The sequence below is a fragment of the Drosophila yakuba genome, chromosome 3L (genome assembly GCF_016746365.2).
Source record: "Drosophila yakuba strain Tai18E2 chromosome 3L, Prin_Dyak_Tai18E2_2.1, whole genome shotgun sequence".
Taxonomy (NCBI): domain Eukaryota; kingdom Metazoa; phylum Arthropoda; class Insecta; order Diptera; family Drosophilidae; genus Drosophila; species Drosophila yakuba.
In genome coordinates, this window is record NC_052529.2 from 14,001,654 (window position 1) to 14,021,537 (window position 19,884).

The 19,884-nt window shown below is 40.2% G+C and overlaps 4 protein-coding genes across 4 annotated transcripts; 2 read left to right on the top strand and 2 right to left on the bottom strand.

The window, feature by feature from the left end:
• The first annotated feature begins 11,602 nt into the window (after positions 1–11,602).
• LOC26535001 lies at positions 11,603–12,010 on the top strand. The gene has a single exon (XM_015194908.3). The coding sequence runs from the start codon at positions 11,670–11,672 to the stop codon at positions 11,913–11,915; it is 246 nt and encodes an 81-aa protein (XP_015050394.1). The 5' UTR covers positions 11,603–11,669; the 3' UTR covers positions 11,916–12,010.
• A 2,920-nt stretch (positions 12,011–14,930) lies between these two features.
• LOC6534038 (farnesol dehydrogenase) lies at positions 14,931–16,065 on the bottom strand. The gene is made up of 3 exons (XM_002094688.4): positions 15,461–16,065; positions 15,247–15,387; positions 14,931–15,183 (listed from the first exon to the last, which is right to left on the bottom strand). The coding sequence occupies exons 1-3, from the start codon at positions 16,034–16,036 to the stop codon at positions 15,142–15,144; spliced, it is 759 nt and encodes a 252-aa protein (XP_002094724.2). The 5' UTR covers positions 16,037–16,065; the 3' UTR covers positions 14,931–15,141.
• A 174-nt stretch (positions 16,066–16,239) lies between these two features.
• Positions 16,240–16,850, bottom strand: LOC6534039. Its single transcript, XM_002094689.4, has one exon. The coding sequence runs from the start codon at positions 16,706–16,708 to the stop codon at positions 16,478–16,480; it is 231 nt and encodes a 76-aa protein (XP_002094725.1). The 5' UTR covers positions 16,709–16,850; the 3' UTR covers positions 16,240–16,477.
• Positions 16,851–17,752: 902 nt separating this feature from the next.
• Positions 17,753–19,071, top strand: LOC6534040. Its single transcript, XM_002094690.3, has 2 exons — positions 17,753–17,809; positions 17,909–19,071. Exons 1-2 carry the CDS (start codon positions 17,753–17,755, stop codon positions 18,938–18,940), a joined length of 1,089 nt encoding a protein of 362 aa, XP_002094726.1. The 3' UTR covers positions 18,941–19,071.
• The last annotated feature ends 813 nt before the right edge of the window (positions 19,072–19,884 follow it).

Below are 19,884 nucleotides of genomic sequence, written 5' to 3' on the forward strand. Positions count from 1 at the left end.
AAAAAAAAATAAAAAACAGAAAACGAACAGAAATGGAAAAAAGAAAAACTTTTTGCCAGCATTTCTTGATGGGAATGGCCTGAGACAGAGCAGCACAGGCGATTGATATGCATACTATCAAAGAAAGTAGGTGGCTGGGTGGTAAGTTCAAAATGTGTGACAAGAATTCGTGTTAATGTGTGTGTGCTGGTGTGTGTGTGTGAGTGTGTTTGCTTGGTGGAGGGTTTATTGCTCAACTTTTCATATAAATCCTTAATTATGACATTATTTTGCATATTATAAAGTTGCCAGCCCCATTTAAGCCTCCCACAGAAGATGAGTGCCAAAGCATTGACGGAGGCTAGGAGGCTAGGATCCTGCACCCTTCGTATCCTGCCGTCCACAAAATACGAGTATGTGCAATAGAGTCCGATGCCACAACGAATTTCACATACTACAAATTTTGCAGTTCGTGCTGCGAGTGTCAAGCGGACAGAATTAAGCCTCAAATGGTGGATATGTGCGAGCAAAAGGACTCAGATTCAGATTGAGGGCTGGAGCGGCGAGGGGTGGTAACAGGTCGCCAATAGTCAGGCAGTTTGAAATATTTTGTATTTTATGCCAGCAAAATTCCGTTGGCCAAGTGCCAAGTTTGCCACCAATGCTGCAACAACCGTCTGTGCATCAGCACCACCAGCCAGGCATCAACCTCTGCACGGTGGTGTAGGTGGTGCTGCAGGTCCTGGCGGCGCTGCTGTTGATGTTGGTAACGCTGGTGAAGCTGGTGATGCTGGTGATGCTGGTGGAGCTGGTGGCACCACCGACGACCACAGGCGAACGGGGCAGGGATTTTCGATTTTAGGCTTAACACGGCCGAGCGAAAAGTTCAACTCGTTGAACAGAACAGGCAGCCTAGGCATTGTCCTCGTCCTGGTTGACATTAAAACTGATGCAAATATGCGCTCCAGGACATCGTCGAGAGTGCCGGCTTTTATTCGTTTGCCTTGTCTGCCTCGGCTTTTTTAGCTGGATCCCAAACCAGCCGGCTGGCTGGCAAATTTTTGTGGCTTGACGCCCAAAATGTGAGAGAAAGGACACGCCAGCAGGGGACTTTCGGTGATGTGAAAAATATTGACTATAAAGCGACAAGTTAACACGTAATAATTTAAGTATGAGCATTTTTTACCAACTCGAAAAAGAACAGGCCTATCGAGCTAATAAAGCGCTCATGTTACAGATATCATTTTAGCATACACTTCATTAGCAGGAAAAGGGAAAATTGAGATATTTTAGCTTTCCAACTTTCATATAGTCACATATCGAACATCCTTCAAACGCCTACACATCTTTCACGTATTCCCTGAGCTTCACTTGAACTTCCAGTCCTTGTCTGTGTTTTAATTTATTTTACCCGCATGAGTCCTGCACACATGCTGCACATATTTACTTAGCCGCCTAAGCTTTAAAGTTAATCCAAAAACTTTTGACCTTGAAAGTGGGTGGTCATGTTGGTGGATGGGATGGAATGGGATGGGCTGGTGGATGTCCAACTAAATGGTACGTCTAGTGCAACCGATTTTTTGGGCATTCCCTTCAGTGGCGCAGGACCAGACGCATGGCAAGTTTGTTCTTTTCCCAGTTTAGGCTTACAGACTTTAAACAAAAGATAACCCTGACGGCGGCCACGCCTACCGACCGACCGCCCACTCCCACTCCCACACATTTACAGTTGGCTTAAGCAAACAATAGTGGAAATTTGAAATTGTAAATATTTGCACTCCGTTTCCGAGAGTCAAGCTCGGTCGGGGGCCACTTTGGAGTCCAGGGGAGCGGTGACGCAGTGGGGGCGTGCGCGGAAAATGGGGGCGTGGCAGCCGCAGATGGAAAGCCAGGGGGCCTTTGCCTTTTGCATCTATGTTTAACTAAAGTTTCGTGCGCTTGTGCAAATAGCACAAGGATTCTCGCCTGCGTCCTTTCGTCCTGCTTGGTCGTTGTGGACCTTGCCCAAAGCGGATTACAATCATAAGCGAAAATTAATGAATTTCTTACCAGCATCTTAGTTGGGCTAAATGTGCGCATAAGGAGGAGGCTCAGCCAAATTAGAAATTTCGAGGCCCCATGCCCCAGCAATCTGTGGCAAAGTGAAATATGTACCTTGCCTCAAAGTCAAAAGTGGCTACAAAGTTAAATGTGGTCGACACAACGCTTTCACGTGATGGCAAAATTCGTTCAGACTTCACGTGGTAATTAATTAGACAAGTCATTTGTCAATATTATCTGCGACTTTTATAAATGGCTGCAAATTTCCCCCTGCTAATTTCCAAATAAATAACAAAGATTGCGGCTCAGTCGACGCAAAAATAAATATTGGATGCCAAAATGTGTGCACGAAGTGACAAAGAATCCTATGTGCAACTATATACCATTAGAATAATTTTAAAATGTTCACATAAGCAGATATCATAGTAGAAAATTCATGGAGAAATTAATAGCAAGCCCGGATACTACATCAGAAAAAGCAACAAATAACTAATTCAAAAGTCTAAACAAAAGCAATTACTGCTCATTAAACGAGCAGTGGGAACCAACTGAGCTTCCTCATTAAAATGATAAACACTCATGCTACTTTCTGGCCAGGATCTTACCACATAAAGCTCACATTTGTGGTCAATGCAAGAGCAGGGAGGGCACACGTAGTGTTTCTTGGCTATTTTCCAGCTAAAGGCAACAACTTTAAGTCATCTGCAAGGGCTATTATCCTTCCTGGCCAGAATTTTATTTGTTTCTGCAGCCGTTGGCTTTCAACAGGCAAGGTTTTCACACTTGAGTACTCAGCATATTAAATTGTTAGTATGCATAAATGTTGTTAATGGGAGTGGGCACTATTTGTTACTTGGTAACTACTTAATTGCAGTGAGTTTGCTTTAAACTATTACAAATATTATTAATATAATGAATTTAACAGCTTTAAGTTCAATCCATTAAAGTAAATAAAATAGCCTTACATTTCATATCTCCCTTCCCTTTTTTTTTAATCTTCCAAGGTTCACCCCATCCTTCGGTTTTCTATTTCTTAATCTTGAGCGGGAAATGATGAACCAAATGGCCTTCTAAAAGATATTTACAAGAATATTGAGAAACATGAGATGCATTGGCACACACACTCACACACCGGCCACCGTCATGAGATTCAATCGATATGCAATTTTCCTAAATATCATGTAGATAGGTAGAATGCCGTATGCCGTATGCCGCTTAAAAATCTAAAATGCAAAAATCGTTTATTTGCTCAAGAGCCGTTAAAATGTACAAATGGGCATCGTCTTGGGTGCCCCAGCAGCCAAGTGGGGAGTGAAATGAAGTGGGAAAAGAGTCGGGACTCGGCCAACTCAAACATGGCCATTTGTTGCAGGTTCAATTTCAGAAGATTGCATACGTAGAAAGCGGCACAAAGATGAAGAAGTTGTTGTTGATATTTGGACGTGCAGTCGAGCGCAGAGAAGAACACAGAGCTCTCCAACCATTTTAGATGGGACCTCTTTCTCTCTGCAGACAGACGGACGTATGTAGAGCTCACATACAAAAATTATAAGGATATGTGCTACGTGTAGTCAATAAATAAAACAGTTGTGCAGTTCTGCTACCAAAATAAGAAGAACCGCTAGACAGGAGTGGATTCAGCACAGGAAGGATTCAGAACAGGAAAAAGATTTAAGGAACAATTTCAAAACAACATTATTGCTAGGCTATAACCCAGATTAAACTGCGATATTTACGAAATCTAACTAAAAGGATTACATGCGTACCTCTCAAGCAGGATCTTAGAAATCTATTTTAAAAACGACAATTTTCTTAAGTTAGAAATAACCATATGACTAAAACGCCTTGAAAGCTCCTGCATTCAGCCAATTCCGCACCTGGCATCAAAAGTAGCAAAGGCAGCAGCAGGATGCCTGGAAAATGGCAAAGTAGAAGGCTGGGAGCAAACACGTTCGATTTAATACAAATGTGCACCGGTGTGGGAGGAGTTCAGAAAGCAAGGGCGCACTGGGCTCTGGGCTCTGGGTGGGATTTATGTCGAACGACGTTTTAAGTCTTCGTCGCCAGCAACAGCTGTTCCACAGACTCGGCTCCCAATTCTATATAGTGCCTGCTTAGATAGGGGTACTTCTGCTTTTGCTTCTACTGCTGCTGCTGCTGCTTATGCAGTTGCAACAGCTGCGCTTACAAATGCGCAGCCATAAAGTCATTGCATCTGCTTGGCCAGCATATTTGAAATAATTCTTTCTAAGCTCATCTGGTTATCTAATTTCAAAGTGTGTTCGACTGGGTAAATAACTCAACATACGACGAGTATGCTGAGCTGCTGGTAACTTCTTTAAGCTCTGCCGGTCATTGACTTTTGCTCTTTTGATCACTGCAATTCCCTAACGAGATAAGGCCACAAATATGATTTATACCGTGTGAGCTGCAACTGGCATTCCAAAAGCAGAACGATAACAGTTATGGGCAGTGGTCGAAAAAGTTGTTGCATACTTCAAGGTGCACATTTTGAAACCGAAGGATTACGAGTACTAAAACCGAACCGAGTTGCAAGTTGCAACTGTTAAATTGCCGGCAATTCAAAGGATGCGAGCAAATTTGTGGCTTCTGCTGAATTCTGCTGACTGAATTGCCATTTTAAGACAGACACCATCACACACACACACACACACGTGGATGCCTATTTCCGGTTGCAAGTTTGTGGGAGTAAGAGGCAAGACACATTAAGTTTGCCATTAAATTCAAAATACGTGGGAAACGCATATGGGAAGTGCAACAGCTGCATATTGTTTGATAAATAAATAGTAAAAATACACATACTCACGCAGAGCACCTAAATCACGCACATTCGTGTACACTTGGAGAAATCGCATGTGGGCAATAAAAGGTTTTATATTAAAGTGTAAAAGACGTTGAGCTTTTTACTATTGATAAAGAAGTTTGACTAAATAACCTACTTTTTGTAATAAATAAATTGTAAAATAAAAAAAAAATGTAAATGCTGATTTCAGAAACATTTCTTAGTCACAATTATGATAAAATTACCATTTGTATTTATATGTATAGTTGTTAATTCATTTTAGATGCTCTACGCTAGTTATCAAATTTTGTTTTTCGTTGTAAGTAGGTGAGTACAGTAGTACGAACATATGCCACGCTTTTATCTCCTTCGCATGCTCAAAATTCCATTGCAATGCTTTCTGGAGCAAGCTGTTGGCATTGATGTTGGTAAGATAGGGAAAGCGGGTGAAAGAAATGGAAAAATCGTAGATAAGTTGGGAGACCGAATTGATTTTAGATTCCCACCACTCACTTTCACAGTTTCGGAACGCAAAATGTTGATATTTATTGATATTTGATTGACTGGCTTAAAATGTGTGTGTCACAAATGCACTTTCCCACACTCAGCGCTGAAAATAGTTTCACTAAGCACAACTATTACACAGTTTTCAAATTGTAACGACAATGATAAATAAATGTTAACAATGTGCAAATTGTTTAAATTTGCCACAAACAACGTGAGGAGCTAAAAACAAAGGCAGCACATTTACGACCACAATAACAATTGCATTATCACATGTTGAAGTTTCAGTAGTAGATGGTTCCTCCTTAAATGTACATACATATAGAATTTTGTGTGAGCAAAAAACTTATACGTTAAGTTTCGCAGTTGGTGGGTTTAACTTGTTTTTGCGTTGTGTTCTTGGCTGTTATTGTTATTGCCCTCCTTGGTGCAAGAATTATAGTTATTTGTATACCCGTAGAAGGGTATGCTGGATTTTTCGGATAATGCAAAACTAATTCTTAATAGGTTGAAGCCATAATTTCTGACCCCATGAAGTATAGATATTCTTAATCATGTCCGTTACACTAAAACCTCGGAAAGTATAAAAGCTGAAGAGTTTAATTCTAGGAAAGCAAGTCCGCCCAAAAACAAGTTTTGTTGTTTTTTTTTAAATTTTTGAAATATCTTTTTAGCACTCCCATTATCACAGTAACGGACATTTGATAGTCGGTTGTTTTTTAAATTTTTACATAAGCTTATACTTTGTATTATTTTAGTAGTTCGTCTTCAGAATTTCTTTGCAAAATTAGCTGATGTCTTGAACAGGGTATTTGAATGCAAATTTAAGACCTGAACTACAGGCCTTGCAATCAACAAATTTGCGTGTGTAAATAGCTTTGCCAAGTTAAACGAAGGCAAATTAATTATGCAAGTCTTGGCAAAAAAAGAAATGTCGACTATAACTGCTTACACTTGGCTAGTCGTCCGGGTTAAAATACTACGTGTCCCTTTGTTCGACTACACTTCTTTCTCTTTTCTTGGCCGTCGCACAAAAGGATAATTTAATATTCAAGCGCCTAACCTGGGTAAATTGTTGAATCATGAAATAAATAAGAAGGCAGGAATGTGAAAAAGTTGCCTGGCATAAATAAATGTAAGTGCAATGCTTGCGGGCTTCTTTGCAAGCCTTTGCAAGCTTTTATTGTTCAAGTTATTGCAACTGAATTAATATCAGCCACACAACTTCATTGTTGTTATATTTTTAATGTGCCTCTGTCTGCAGTTGAATGGCACGCATGCACCTTCAGTCCATGTGAATATGGGGAATATGGGGAAAATGAAAGCAAACAAAAAGCAAACTACCCACAATAACACTTAATTATTGAAATGCAAATGCAAGGACGGTTAAGAGCGGAGTCGGACTCAGAAGTCCGCCAACTTTTCATGGGGAGTCAACTTATCATAAGGAGAGGTGCCACAACAATATGAATTGCTGGGCGGCCAAAGAAAACCCGACCATTGCGGCCAGTGCTATAATTTAAGTTGAAGTTGCTCGGCACTTTGAAGGCAAAAAGTATTAATGGTATAAAAAAAATATTTTGCCCACGTTCATATTTTACGTAAGAAGAGTACTTCAGTTTTGAGATGCTCATTCGAGGGAGCTCCGCAATATGCACACTCATAATTGCAGGATGAGTTTCCAAAAATATATTTATTAGTTTGCTTATAGACTTACAGTCAGTCCATGGAAATCCTGTTGTCCGGTGAGTTTAATGTGCATTACGCAAATGTCAAATACCAAGCTGTCATCGTCGGCGTTCGTGTATATCTACCTCCTCCACATGATGTCCTTTTTCTAGGACCTTAGCTCTTGCAGATTCCGCACACGTGCGTGTACCTTTGCTGCCAGGTTAATGTCCTCCAACGGACATGTCCACCTGGGTCCCCAGGGTAGCCAGCTGCCTCACATTCTTTTTGTTAATTGAGAGAGATAGGAGATAGGAGGCAGGAGGCGCACCAGATTGGAATATAGGGATAATTACACTTCCGAATCTGCAGCATCCTGCCTACAACTGCATCCTGCAATTGTCGGCCGAAGGTGTTGACATGAAATTAAAATTAATTGAGAATTCCGTGCACATAGCAACGCAATCGTGTCGTCCAGCAACTTAAAGTCGGAAGTCAGCAAATCGAAAAAGCCATTAACTGATGGCGAACGTACTCTTTGGCTAAAGGGGTAAATGGGATAAAAGGGACACTAAGCCGGTAAATATATCCTGCCTGTTATCTGTATTTCGTCTAAAACTGGCAAATAAAATATATTTTTTCGCTTTAGGGTATTGCAACCGTAAAAACTGTGTACAATCTACACATTTTTCATCTCACGTTGGCTCACTTTATGTCAGCCTTGCTAACTTGTTCATAAAACTAGCAAACCTGGGCCAACTTTGTAACTAATTAAATTAATTTTATGGTCTTTAAAATATAAATTTGGCTTGTACAAATAAATTTATCTAATGATTACCTAAAACAAGTTTATCACTGTTTTTGTACTGGTTAGCCCAAAAGATTACTTATCTGTTTGATATATCGACTTTCATATAAACCTGCCAAATCAAATTTGAAACTTCCCAGCTGAAAAGACCCACTTGACCAATCTACAAAGGATAGCTTTCAAAGATCCCTTTCATTGCTCCCCGGGCCACTTGCAAACTGGCTAATTTCCGAAGACTGGATGCTGTGTGCTTGGCCTTGTGCTTATGCAAACCGAAATCGGCTTGCCAAGCATTACAATCAATTATGCATTGGCTTAAATCATCGCATACGTGATTTACATACACACACACACATAGCACACATAGCCCGAGAATGAACACATCCACATCCTCATCCACCCAATCGGAGACATTGCGAATCAACGGAAGGCATCGGGGCAACTGGGTCCTGAATTTTGTCCCCGGCTGACTGGCTGGCTGGCATACAGAGCTCCCTTCATCTTTTGGCCAACGCGCTACGTATGCAACTCAAGTGAATTAAATTGGTTTCCAGCTGGTCTGTGCTATTAGTTGTAATTGATTCTTGAAATAATTTATTTTATGGCTTTTTGTCGCCAACCGCCTCCGGCTGACGATTGCCTTCACTTAACGGTCCTTTGGTGGAGTTGAAAGTTCGGCAAATTGCATATAATCGGCATTTCCTGTCAATGTCAATGGCTTAAATTAATTTGAATGGATTTAGCACGTTCGCCCTGATTTTCGTCGATTAGGGATAACGCAATTAAATGATCAAAAATATAAATTTTCATTACTTAGCTTAGTGTCAATAATCTTAAATAAATCATGCACTTAATTTAGGTAAACAAGAGGGCAAAAGTGGGTTGTTTAAATGTTTATTTTCGTAGTTTATCTTTTGGAAATGTAGTGCGTGGTAGCATACTTTTTAACACCTTAATAAATATATTAAAAGTTTAATAGATTGTCAAATATATAAATATAATGGATAAGTATGTTATTGTTTATTTTATGTACTGAACCTATTAATTTACCTTACATTTCAAAGTCCCATTGGCATAGCTGAGATACTTTACCTTTTCTGTTGAGTGTATTTACGGGTTGGACCCTGATGGCTGCTGCATTATGTATTTGCCACTCTACAGTCATTTGCACCATTCCAAGTTCTTGGCGCTGGCATTATTAAAAATTCGCCTCCTGCATAAGCGACTGCTTTTCAGTGGCAAATGGTAGACGTCGACCCCTGACTGCTACCATTCTGTTGCGATTCCTGCTCATTGCTAATTCCACGAAATCGAACCATCATAAAAGCTTGATGCTCCTTTTTCTCTCTCTCTCTCTCTCTCTCTCTGTTGGCATATTTTTAAGTTTTTCAAGCCGCTCCAAAGCCACTTTCTTCGACGTTTTGGCGCTTTCTACCACAATATAGCAGCTGCATCTACGCTAGACGACAACGAGGCTGGCGATGTGGGTGCGACCGAGGTTAAGGGTGGAAGTGCCAATGATGGGTCCTGTGTTGGGGCTGAAATTTATTTATAAGACTGCTGTGTTCATGAATATTTTGTTTTCCGCCGGCCACAACCGATTCCTTTCCTCTCTTAAGTCCTTGCTCTATTTTTCTTCCGCTCAGCTTGGCTTGCCTTATTTTTATAGTTTTTGGTTTGGTTTTGCTAGGAGCACTTAAGTCTTATAAAAATCACAATGTGAATTCCTTATAACAAAATAAATAACGTGGAAAATAATTTAAATATATAAAAACAGCTATTAATAGTGGTAGTAAGCATTTTTCCCTAATTTCTAATCCATTTCATGAATATTCAATTCTTTTTATCTGAAATCGGGACCGTGTAACCAGTGGCTCGATTCTAGCATTCCTATTTTTCGGTCTGCTGGTTCAAAAATTTCAATTTGTGTTAACTAGTCGACTCAGTCATTCCGTCCCCTCCCACTCCCACTTCAGTACTGTGGCAAACCCTTTTCCTGTCCGGGCAGCAGACTGCCACGCCAAAGTTATCCTTTCGCCATTGTTGTAGTCATCGGCTGGCGCGGCCTTGGCTGATGATTTGATTTTTCCCGGCCTGCTGGTGGGCGTAACTTTCCCCGTGGAGCCAGAACCCATCTCCACCCAACAGTCTATCGCATGTGGAAATTCGGCGGATGTCATGTTTGCCCTTGCCTCTGTTTTGTTTTGCTCATGCTGAAGAACGTAATATTTTAATGCATTTAAACGACTGTCAAGTGGCACACACACGCCAAGTTGGCTATGAATCCTTTCCGCACTGCCTATGCGATCTGCTTTTTGTTTCCTGTTTCCGTGCCTCCCCAGAAACTTGTAAAACTCGCGAGTATTCACGTAGAGGGCTCTTAAAAATATTTTGGCAAAACGAGATAGGCAATTGCACACTCCATGGGCGACGAGACTGCCATAAAATGTAGGAGTACTTTTTATCTGGGGGGCCACAGAAACTAAACAAACTCAAATTTCACCGAATATGTAAGTTCCCTTTCTTTAGTCAAAACAAGAAAGGAAGCTGTAGTCCAGTTCCTCGACTATCAGATACCCGTTACTCAGCTAACATTCAACATACTTTTGCGCATATTTCCGCCATTTATGTCATGACATGTCTATCTACTCGGCTGTTTATCCTGATCAAGAATATATATACTTTTTATGGAACGGAAAGTGCGTGACATTTTTATTTTCGAAAATTTAAGTTTCTTTATGGATAACTTCCTTTACAAACCAAAACCAATAATTTAAACCACAGTTGATCCCACTGTACTTCCTTTATTTAAAAGGTATTTTTGCGGAGAAAGAGCTCTATTTACATGTTTATTGCCCTGATAAATTTAAAATTATAGTTCGGATATTCCTATGATAAACAGAATGCGTTTTATTGTCATAATTGTTAATTTTCGGCGTAAAGACCAATTAATTTCTTTCCTTTGATAACGGTCAAGCCGATCCTTTTGTTTTTTCATTTTATTACGCACATTAAACATATATAATTTTTGTTTTTCTTGTTGTATTGCAATTGTTGTTGTTCACGTCTGCGGTTCCAATCTGGAATGGCTTAAAATATGCAATTAATTGCAATTGTCGCCCGGCAGTTTGAAGCCTTCATTGGATGACAATGTTTACCTTTCCAGAGAATGTGCAGCGGCAGCATCATTATTTTTCCATATGAGTATAATTAAATTGCTCAATTTCGCAGGCGACAGGATGCTGCAATTGCATGCGTATTAATATTCCGACAAAAAAGGAATAAAACGCTAGAATCCAGATAAAAACATTTTGTGCATACCTTAAAGAAATTGCTACTGCCAACGAAATTATACGTAAGCATTTTTTAAATACAGTGTTATACTGGAGAACGATTTTAACCATAATTTAATTACCTCAGGCGATCATAACAGTTCACATTCTCACACTTTTCATACAATTTATGCCGTTTATTATCCTTTTCATGGGTGGACTTCCATTTGGTAATTTTCCTATTTGCAAATTACACACTCGAGAACTTTCCAATTCTCCTACCTATAACTCAATATAAAGCATTTAGTGTTTTTCAGGTATTCCCAAGTTTGTCATACCTCTAATAGATTTATGGCTACATTAGCCTCTTACATCTGTTGCGGGATTAAGCAGCTGTCACTTACCTAACCTTCTTAGGTATGAATATATATAAATCCGTGGGGTTTTCACGGGTTATACCTGCACCCCGTGCTAAGGAGTTACATCAATTTACCTGCTTAGTTCTATATAAACCGATGCATGGGCACTTTTAAATCAGTCTGCCTCAAGAGTCTCATCCCACAAGTTCACGCAAAAGTAAACATTTAATTTCAAAATGACAAACGCCGTGTCAGTAACAACTAACGAGAACTGCCCAGTTGGCCAAAACACTGGATCCAACAAGAATACGATGTCGCCCACTGAAATATCCATTGAGCAATTGCCGAATCTCGCATCGAACTGGTCAACTTTTCTTAGAGATATTACCAACGATCGAAAGCTGCGAGCTGAGCGCATAAATCGGCAGTCGGAAAATGTCATCCAATTTATAAATAGATTCCCGCTTCTGGAATCTTCCTGAAAATCCTGCCAGAGGTGAAAATTATATTATTACCAAAAACTGACAATTTATAACTATATATAATTAGATTATTGTAAAACCAAATTTTATAAAATAAAATAATTAGCTAAATAATAATAATATTCTTCTGGTTTTTCTGGTTGGGTGAAATGTCTTGAATACCAAAAGAAAAATGAAAGAAAAAGAAGGGACGTTAGTTATGAATGTGGATGTTGCTACTACTGGTGGTTATTTAAAGAGCCTGAAACCCTTCACTATCTTTTCACGCATAGATTCCCTCAGCTTTTCCTGCATCTTGCCAAAATATTTATATGCGATGTGGTATAACAATAGTTTGCCCCAGCTTTAGCTATGGTAGACCAAATTCCTGCTTTTATCGTTATTGTTCGTTTCTGTATGGCATACAAAGATTATAATCTTTATTGCCGAAAAACAACTCAAGCGACAAATAACCAATGAAAATGAAAAGCATATGAGCCATGGAGTGGACGACAGGCTATTGAGATAGCCAGGGAATTTTGTGGCCTCCACACATATTATGCGCTGTGAAATCAACCATTATTCAATAAAATCTATTGTGCCATAAACATCCTTGCTTTCGTATTATACAATTTGGGCATAAATTATTTTTCTTGGAACTAGGAAATCTAGGGACAAATCAATTAGACTTGGACACATCCGAATTAATTTCACTTCGAAATTTGTGAGAGGTTCTGAAACACCATTCTCATTGCATTTGGAAAAAGGATACAATGTGAACTGTTTTAAGTCAACAACTTCAATCTTTGTTATCATGTTGATTCAAGTAAAGCAAACACAGATATGTTTTTGGGACATAAGCTTTAAAATAACTCCAGCATTATAATCTCTTTTTTTGTAAATGACTTAGATAGTTTAATATTTAGTTTAATTATAAGAAATATTATTTGAAATTTTATACCCCTTTTATTCCCCCTTTGGAAATATATTCTTGATACACCCATGTACTTCGTATTTGTCCAGAGAACAATAGGTTTCATTTTCCATAGCCAGAGGAGCCTGCAGCTGATGTTACAGAATCCCGATTCTATTTAACTTGATTGAATGCACCGAGTCGTACGCAATCGATTTTAAGCCTGGCCTGTCATCAAGGCAAGTGTCCTGAATGCTCCATCTCCATTCAATCCGTTGCCTATGCTCCGAAGTCAATGACGTCAGCTTCGTTTATCTTTTGAATATATTACATGCAGATGCCTACCACACATACTTCACGAGGTATACGACCAAAGCTTTTATGTGGATTTCAATAAACATAATCGATTGATACTCACTAGGAAGGTGTGCCTCACTTAAGACAATGCACTGGAACTTAATTAATTCGAAAATCATATTTATTTTAGCTCTCCATTTAATTAGCATATCGCTCAAAAGCAGCACTTCAAGAACGAAATCAGGACAATGCCGAACGCAACGGGCCATTGTAGGACATAAATTTGAAGACAATAGAGGCCAGGTCTAAAGGACGAAGTAGAAACTTAGATGGCGCTCCTTTATGATTTACGAGAGCCGAGGTTCATCGGAATGGCTTTTAGTAGTACTTGTATTGCCATCGACCACGGAAAAGCAGCGTTTGTGATTTATAATCTCGCATAGATGTCATTTCGGTGGATGGCGCTTAACATATGACCATTTGCATAGTGGCTGGCTGCTCTCCGCACATTAATTGCCTTATCGATGACGGGGCTTATGGTAATTTATGGGGAAATAGGCATATATATTTGAAAATTAAGTTTACATTGCCAAATTAGCCGCTAAACATTTATTTGTTGCTAAATCTGCATAGTTTTATTTTATTGAGCAGCTTATGCGCTGATGATCATTTGTTAAATAAATAATTTATTGGTCATCGCTTGTGCGTTCTGAAACCAATTAAATTTCTTTGGCGACTGGGATATATTATGTGCATCACATTTTCAGAACGTATCGATAATCAACGATTAATTTTTAAAATTTATTTAAAAAATTATATGATATTTAAACCTAAGGATCACGAAATCTATGGTTATAAATCTATACAAATGAAAGGTGATTCTTCTTTAGAAAGGTAACCACATTATATGTATGTATTTGAATAAAGAGAATATGCAATTCGATTAAAACTTTCGCTGGCTAAAATTACCGAAAAGGGACTTAAAAAATTAATTAAAAACAAAAATCGCATAAATACATGCGCGGTAATTTAAATATTTGCACATGGACCAAGCCCCCAACATTGAAAGGAAAACCATGAGCATCCTCAACGGACTCCGCGGAATTGAGCACCCATTAAATAAATAACCAAAAAAGTTTTCAGCTTTCATGAATACAAAAGGAGATTCCTCCATTCAAATCGAATGAGGTGACGAGCACCAGAGTTGAGCCGTTTGGTCAGCTTAGGCTAAATGTAATATGTGCATTTAAATTGAGTTTCTTAACGACATCGTGGCGATTCACCGAACAGCTGCCGTGTATGAACAAGTTGAGATACAGTGACATATTTTCTAGAGGTTTTTTACCACTTTATGGTAGCAAATAATAATGACAAATAATTTTGCAAATTTACCTATCTAAAAAGTAAAACTGTGTGATGTTTGCCCATATCAGACGTAAAAGGACTCTTAAGGGTGTAAAAACACAATCAACAGATGCACGCGACAACATATGGCGAAAGATGCTGAGTCTGAGAAAGCGAAAAAAGTGGACACAGTGAACAAAGGACGGTGTTTACAGAGCGACTGGCTCCGAACAACTGAATAGCCAGGATGCATTGGGGAGCAGCTTGGAGCTGCTTTGGAACGATATGGAAAAGGACCGTATAAAACATGACTTTGAGACCCGTGGCGAACCTCTCTTAAATCCACTCTAAAAGTGGATTCTCCTTCGCAGAGAGTAAAAGAAGTGTCGGCGGAAAAGGGTGTTGGATTTGGGGTATGATCCGGAGTTGGGGATTCGAATTCGCCGACACTCGGCAATGGCAGCAATTTAAAAGGCCTTAGGTTTTGGTTAAGGACCAAGCAAAGGTCTTTGTATAATTTAAATACAAGCATTATGATCCTATCAAGATAATTTTTTTTTTAACTTAAGACAAAACTAGTTAAGCACTAGAAATAAATCTTAACTTAAGACAAAACTAGTTAAGCACTAGAAATAAATCTTAACTATCCATTGAATGTAGTAGACTGCAGTTTCTAGTTTATCAGAAGTGAGATTAGAACTTTTCGCCTTGCGGCTTGATAGTTACATTATGGACCTGCCAAGGGTAAGAAAATTAAATTTAAATATGAAATATTTTCAGATTTTACGAATTAATTACCTGAACGTTGGGTGGAGTTCCAATGGCCCAGAGAACGGCATCAGCGACGTCAGCACTTCGCAGCATGGGCATGTGTTGCTTGATAATACCCTGGATCTGCTCCGGCAAGATGTCCGTATCAACAATGCCCGGACTGACGGTCTGCAAAAGTAATATAAAAGGATTCATTAAAGTTGAAATAAGTCACTGATAATCAAAGGACTGATAGACTAACCGAAACCCTGACTGCAGTTTTGTGCCTCTGGAACTCCTGGCGGTAGATCTCGTTCATAGCGCGAAGGGCAAACTTGGTGGCCGGATAAATGTTGAGCGATGGAAGCTGTGGTCCCAGGTTGGGAACTTGGTAGCCCGCCACGCTGTTCACGATGACCACGTGGCCCTCGGTTTCCCGCTTTCTCATGGAATGAAAGGACTCGCGGACGCAGTACACGGTGCCCATGATGTTGGTTTCTATGGTGGAACGCATGGCAGCACCATCATCCCGTTCGCTGAGTTCTCCGGTACCAATGATCCCAGCATTGCTCACCAACACATCCACTCCGCCCAACTGCCTGCAGGTCCAGTCGAAGGCCTTCAACACCTGATCCTCCTGCGTAATGTCGCACTTGATTGCGTGTAGCCGGGACTGCTGCTCGGGATTCAGTTCACTGCGCAGCTTCTCCACTCGCTCCTGCCGCCTGGCCAGACCCACCACTACCATTCCTGCTCCGATTAGAGCACGGGTGCATGCTGCACCGATTCCGGCACTCGCTCCGCTCACCACGGCCACTTTGTTGCACCAACGCTCCATGCTGTCGTTCAACTGACTTCCAAACACCAAATGACTAGTCATTTGGATGTCAATCGCTTAAGACCCAAACCACCGGGAAGCCATAGAAATCAACGCACTACTTATTGATTGCACTCGCGCATTTAAGTAGGTCACTCACCCTCCGTTCAAACGATTCAGCTGGTGACCTCTGAAAACGAGCCAATTTGTCATCAAGTTTACACTATATTTCATCATCATACGTTTTTTATTGAATATTTTGAACTTGCTTTAGAATTAGTTAGAAAACACTGCCTACAAAACTAAAACATGTATATATATCCTTAAAGTTAAATATCCATGTTAGGCTTAACATACTTGAATATTTGTTTTTTAAAAGATATTTTAATTTTTGTTTATTACAATATTTTTATCGGTTTACTTAAAAAATACTTTGCATCATCCCCAGCTTTACGTTTCATCTCAGACTTGGCCTGAAGACTTCCACTCTTGGACACGTCTCTGCAGCGTCCGCAAGCGACTGCCCAGATCTTCGGGTAGTGTTTGGTTTTTCTGGGCCAAGAAGGTCTGTTGGTGCATGCTGGACATGTTCAAAGGACCTAGTATCCTTCCTGGCTTGGGTCGCTCTATCTTGATGGTTCGAGGCTGTTGCTCTGACACAGGCATCTTGCGCCGATTTGGAATCTTAAGCATAATTTGGTTCGGTTTCACTCGCCGCAAATAGCTCTATAAGATCAGTTAGAATGATTTGGAATATACACGAATTATTTAACAATTTATTATTTTTATTTTGACAAGGCTCAGTCTGGGGAGAAGTGTGAGGTAAGGCCTACTAGGATTTTATTGGTTTGTATCAAATACAAGGAAAATATATTTTTTTAATTGCTTTAGAAACGGTGTATTGAATTGGCTGTTGATGCTGATTAAGAATATATCCTTTACTGCATTGAAAGCTTTTGACTGATATCAGTATACCCTCTTCAAGGTATACCCTCACATATGTTCTTTCGAGAAAGAATATTTGGCAAGCCGACGATTGTATACCCTTGGCAATAATAAGCCATAGAATAAAAAAAACTAAGAGGTAGAATGATCGTAAGTAATTGGTATTTCAAACATTACTCTACCACAGTACATGTTGATCCACAAAGAGAACTTTACATAAATTCCGGTGCCTAGTAATAATTAAAGTTCAACTGGTGTAATAGTTTGTTGCTGGTCGGCTTTGTTGTGGAAACGGTTCCAAATGGTTGCACATGGAGATGGTGGCAGTGATCAAATAAGAGCAACGAGCATTGCGCCCCATGCATGGGTTTCTCTTTTCACTCTAGAGTTTACAATTTTTGGTGGATGGACAGCGTTTTCGGTTTTGTTTTGCTAAGCTAAGCGAGACGCTTGAAAAGTTTCAATGAGAGTTACCCATCAAGGGGTTTATAGAGAGTTACGAGCGAATTCTCTGTGGTCTCTTACTTTCGCTTCTCTGCACTTGCCACAGAATGTTGCATCTTCGCACTGTTTAGTTTAAATTGTACTGTCCATGGCACCGCATTGAATAAGTCCAAGTTGAAGTTTCGGATTTGGAGTATCTACACATCTACGCTTTTGAGCATGCAGTACATCGAGATACACAGCACCCTCATTACTGATCTTTGTACATGTCGCAATTATTGCATTTCGTCATAAAACTTTTGGTTCTAATTTACTGTGAAAGACCGACACACCCGCATTGATCTGAACATGGCCTGCTGTTTTAATTACAAATTTGTGCTCAATCTATGTAACTTTTTGTTTCTGGTGAGTGACTAACTAAAGTGAAAGTTTATAGCTTCCTACTTTAGCCTGTTCAGTACTTCCTATATGGTGTAATTATTTACTAATTATATTTTTTTTTAGATATGTGGCTTGCTGCTGGTGGTATCAGGTCTATACATCTTCTCCGATAACAAACGCATTCTGCTCTCCAGACTCTTGGCCGCATCCAGCGATCGGTTGAGCTCACTTCCGCAGCCGCTGCTTTTCTATATAGCACTGGGTGTGGCGATTGCGGGATTTGTGGCTACTCTGGCTGCCGTCGTGGGTTTCTGGGCCAGCTGCCTTCACACCTACTGCTTCCTGACCATATACTTCCTGAGCGTGGTGGTGCTGCTCCTGACCGAATCGGTTTTGTGCCTGGCCATCACATTGTGGCCTCATTGTCTGGGAATCAGCCTGGATGAAACGCAGATGGTGCGATCCTTGCAGAGCAACTATGGCGTTCCGGGGCAGGAGCAGTTCACCAATGCCGTGGATTTGGCCCAAGTTCGGTTCGGCTGCTGCGGGATGAGAAGTTCTTTGGACTACGACACATCGCTGTGGAGATTACAGGGTTATGGACAGAGGAATTGGCCTGTGCCGCTCAGTTGCTGTGTCCTGGAAAATGCGGATCATTCCGTGGCATATCTGGACCCCAAGCCGGCCAACGAATCGATGTGTCAGTCTCTGGAGCGATTGTCCTACGAAAGGGAGCGCCACACAGAGTCCTGTCTGCCCCATCTGGACAACTGGTACCGCGAACAGTACAGCATCTTTCTGGGCGCCAGTCTAATACTGGCCCTGATTGAGTTTTGCGTTCTACTCGCTATCATCATGAGCTGCACCGGCCTTGCCTCGCAAAGGGCTTTGCTCAGGAAACCTGTTCAGGAAGTGCGTACTCAAAAAGTAAAGTCGCGACAAACCCTCATCGAGAACATATACGAACCGGACGTTGAACTGCGCGAAAATTCCAGTCACAGTGCAGACGGAATATATCTGGGACCAGCTAGCCGACATGTCAGCAGTGAGGACTTCAAGGAGTTGTATATTAAACCGAGAGACTTGTACAAACAACATAATCTAAGACCAAGTCCAGCCAGCCGTCCAACACAAATGAGGAATTATTTGGTCTAAAACTTGGAGAGCTGTTCATTCCATTTGATAGACTTATTGGCGTGTATGTAACTTTAGAAATATTAACTATGTAATCACAACAGTATGTATTCGCTCAGTAATATAGTTACAACTAAGCAATATTATTTAAATAACAATGGTGATTGTTTTATTTTACATCTTTAGCAGTATTGGCTGATAAACTACGCACTGCTTTTAAGTGTGAAATATACGAGTATATAAATACTTTTCCAGTTTCGAGTTTTTACAAACAAAAATTTAAATTTCGATAACATACTGGGTTTTGGTGTAACTTCAATCAAACTCAAATCCAATTATTATTTAGTGTGCAAGATATTTTCACTAACTTACAAATTGGAATCAAACTTTTTGATTCTTTTAAATAAGTGTTTTGGATAGTAAAGCAGCATAGGTACCTTATCGAATTTCGTACCTAAGTCATTCAAGTCACTTCACTAACAGCGACAACAATGCGCCCTCTAGCGAGCTCCGAGCTAAGCTGCTTACCGAACGCGTGAGCGTAAACTGCTTGCATATACCATATGCACTGCTTTAACCGATAACATTTAACGGTCACAATGTAGTACGTTGAATATTTGAAATATTCATCCTTGGCCAACATTAAATTGTTTATACTCCGCCACCCCAAGTTCAATGCCACTACATATGAGTCTGTGTAGGACGTTGTTCATGCAATTGCTATTCGTTTACCAGATAACTCTTGAATGGCGACATATCAGCAGATTGAGCTACCCCAAGTCAACAAGTTATTACCCCCATCGCAGACTTCAGTAAAGTTATGACATAGGTCCCGGAAATGCTGCTATCAGGCAGGCATTAGCATCAGCTTAAACTTGGCACAGATTCGGTACATTCGCGTTGCTAATTTAAGAACAACTAAGCCGATAAGCTGAAGACGGTGCTTTTTTTGCGGATTGTGGATA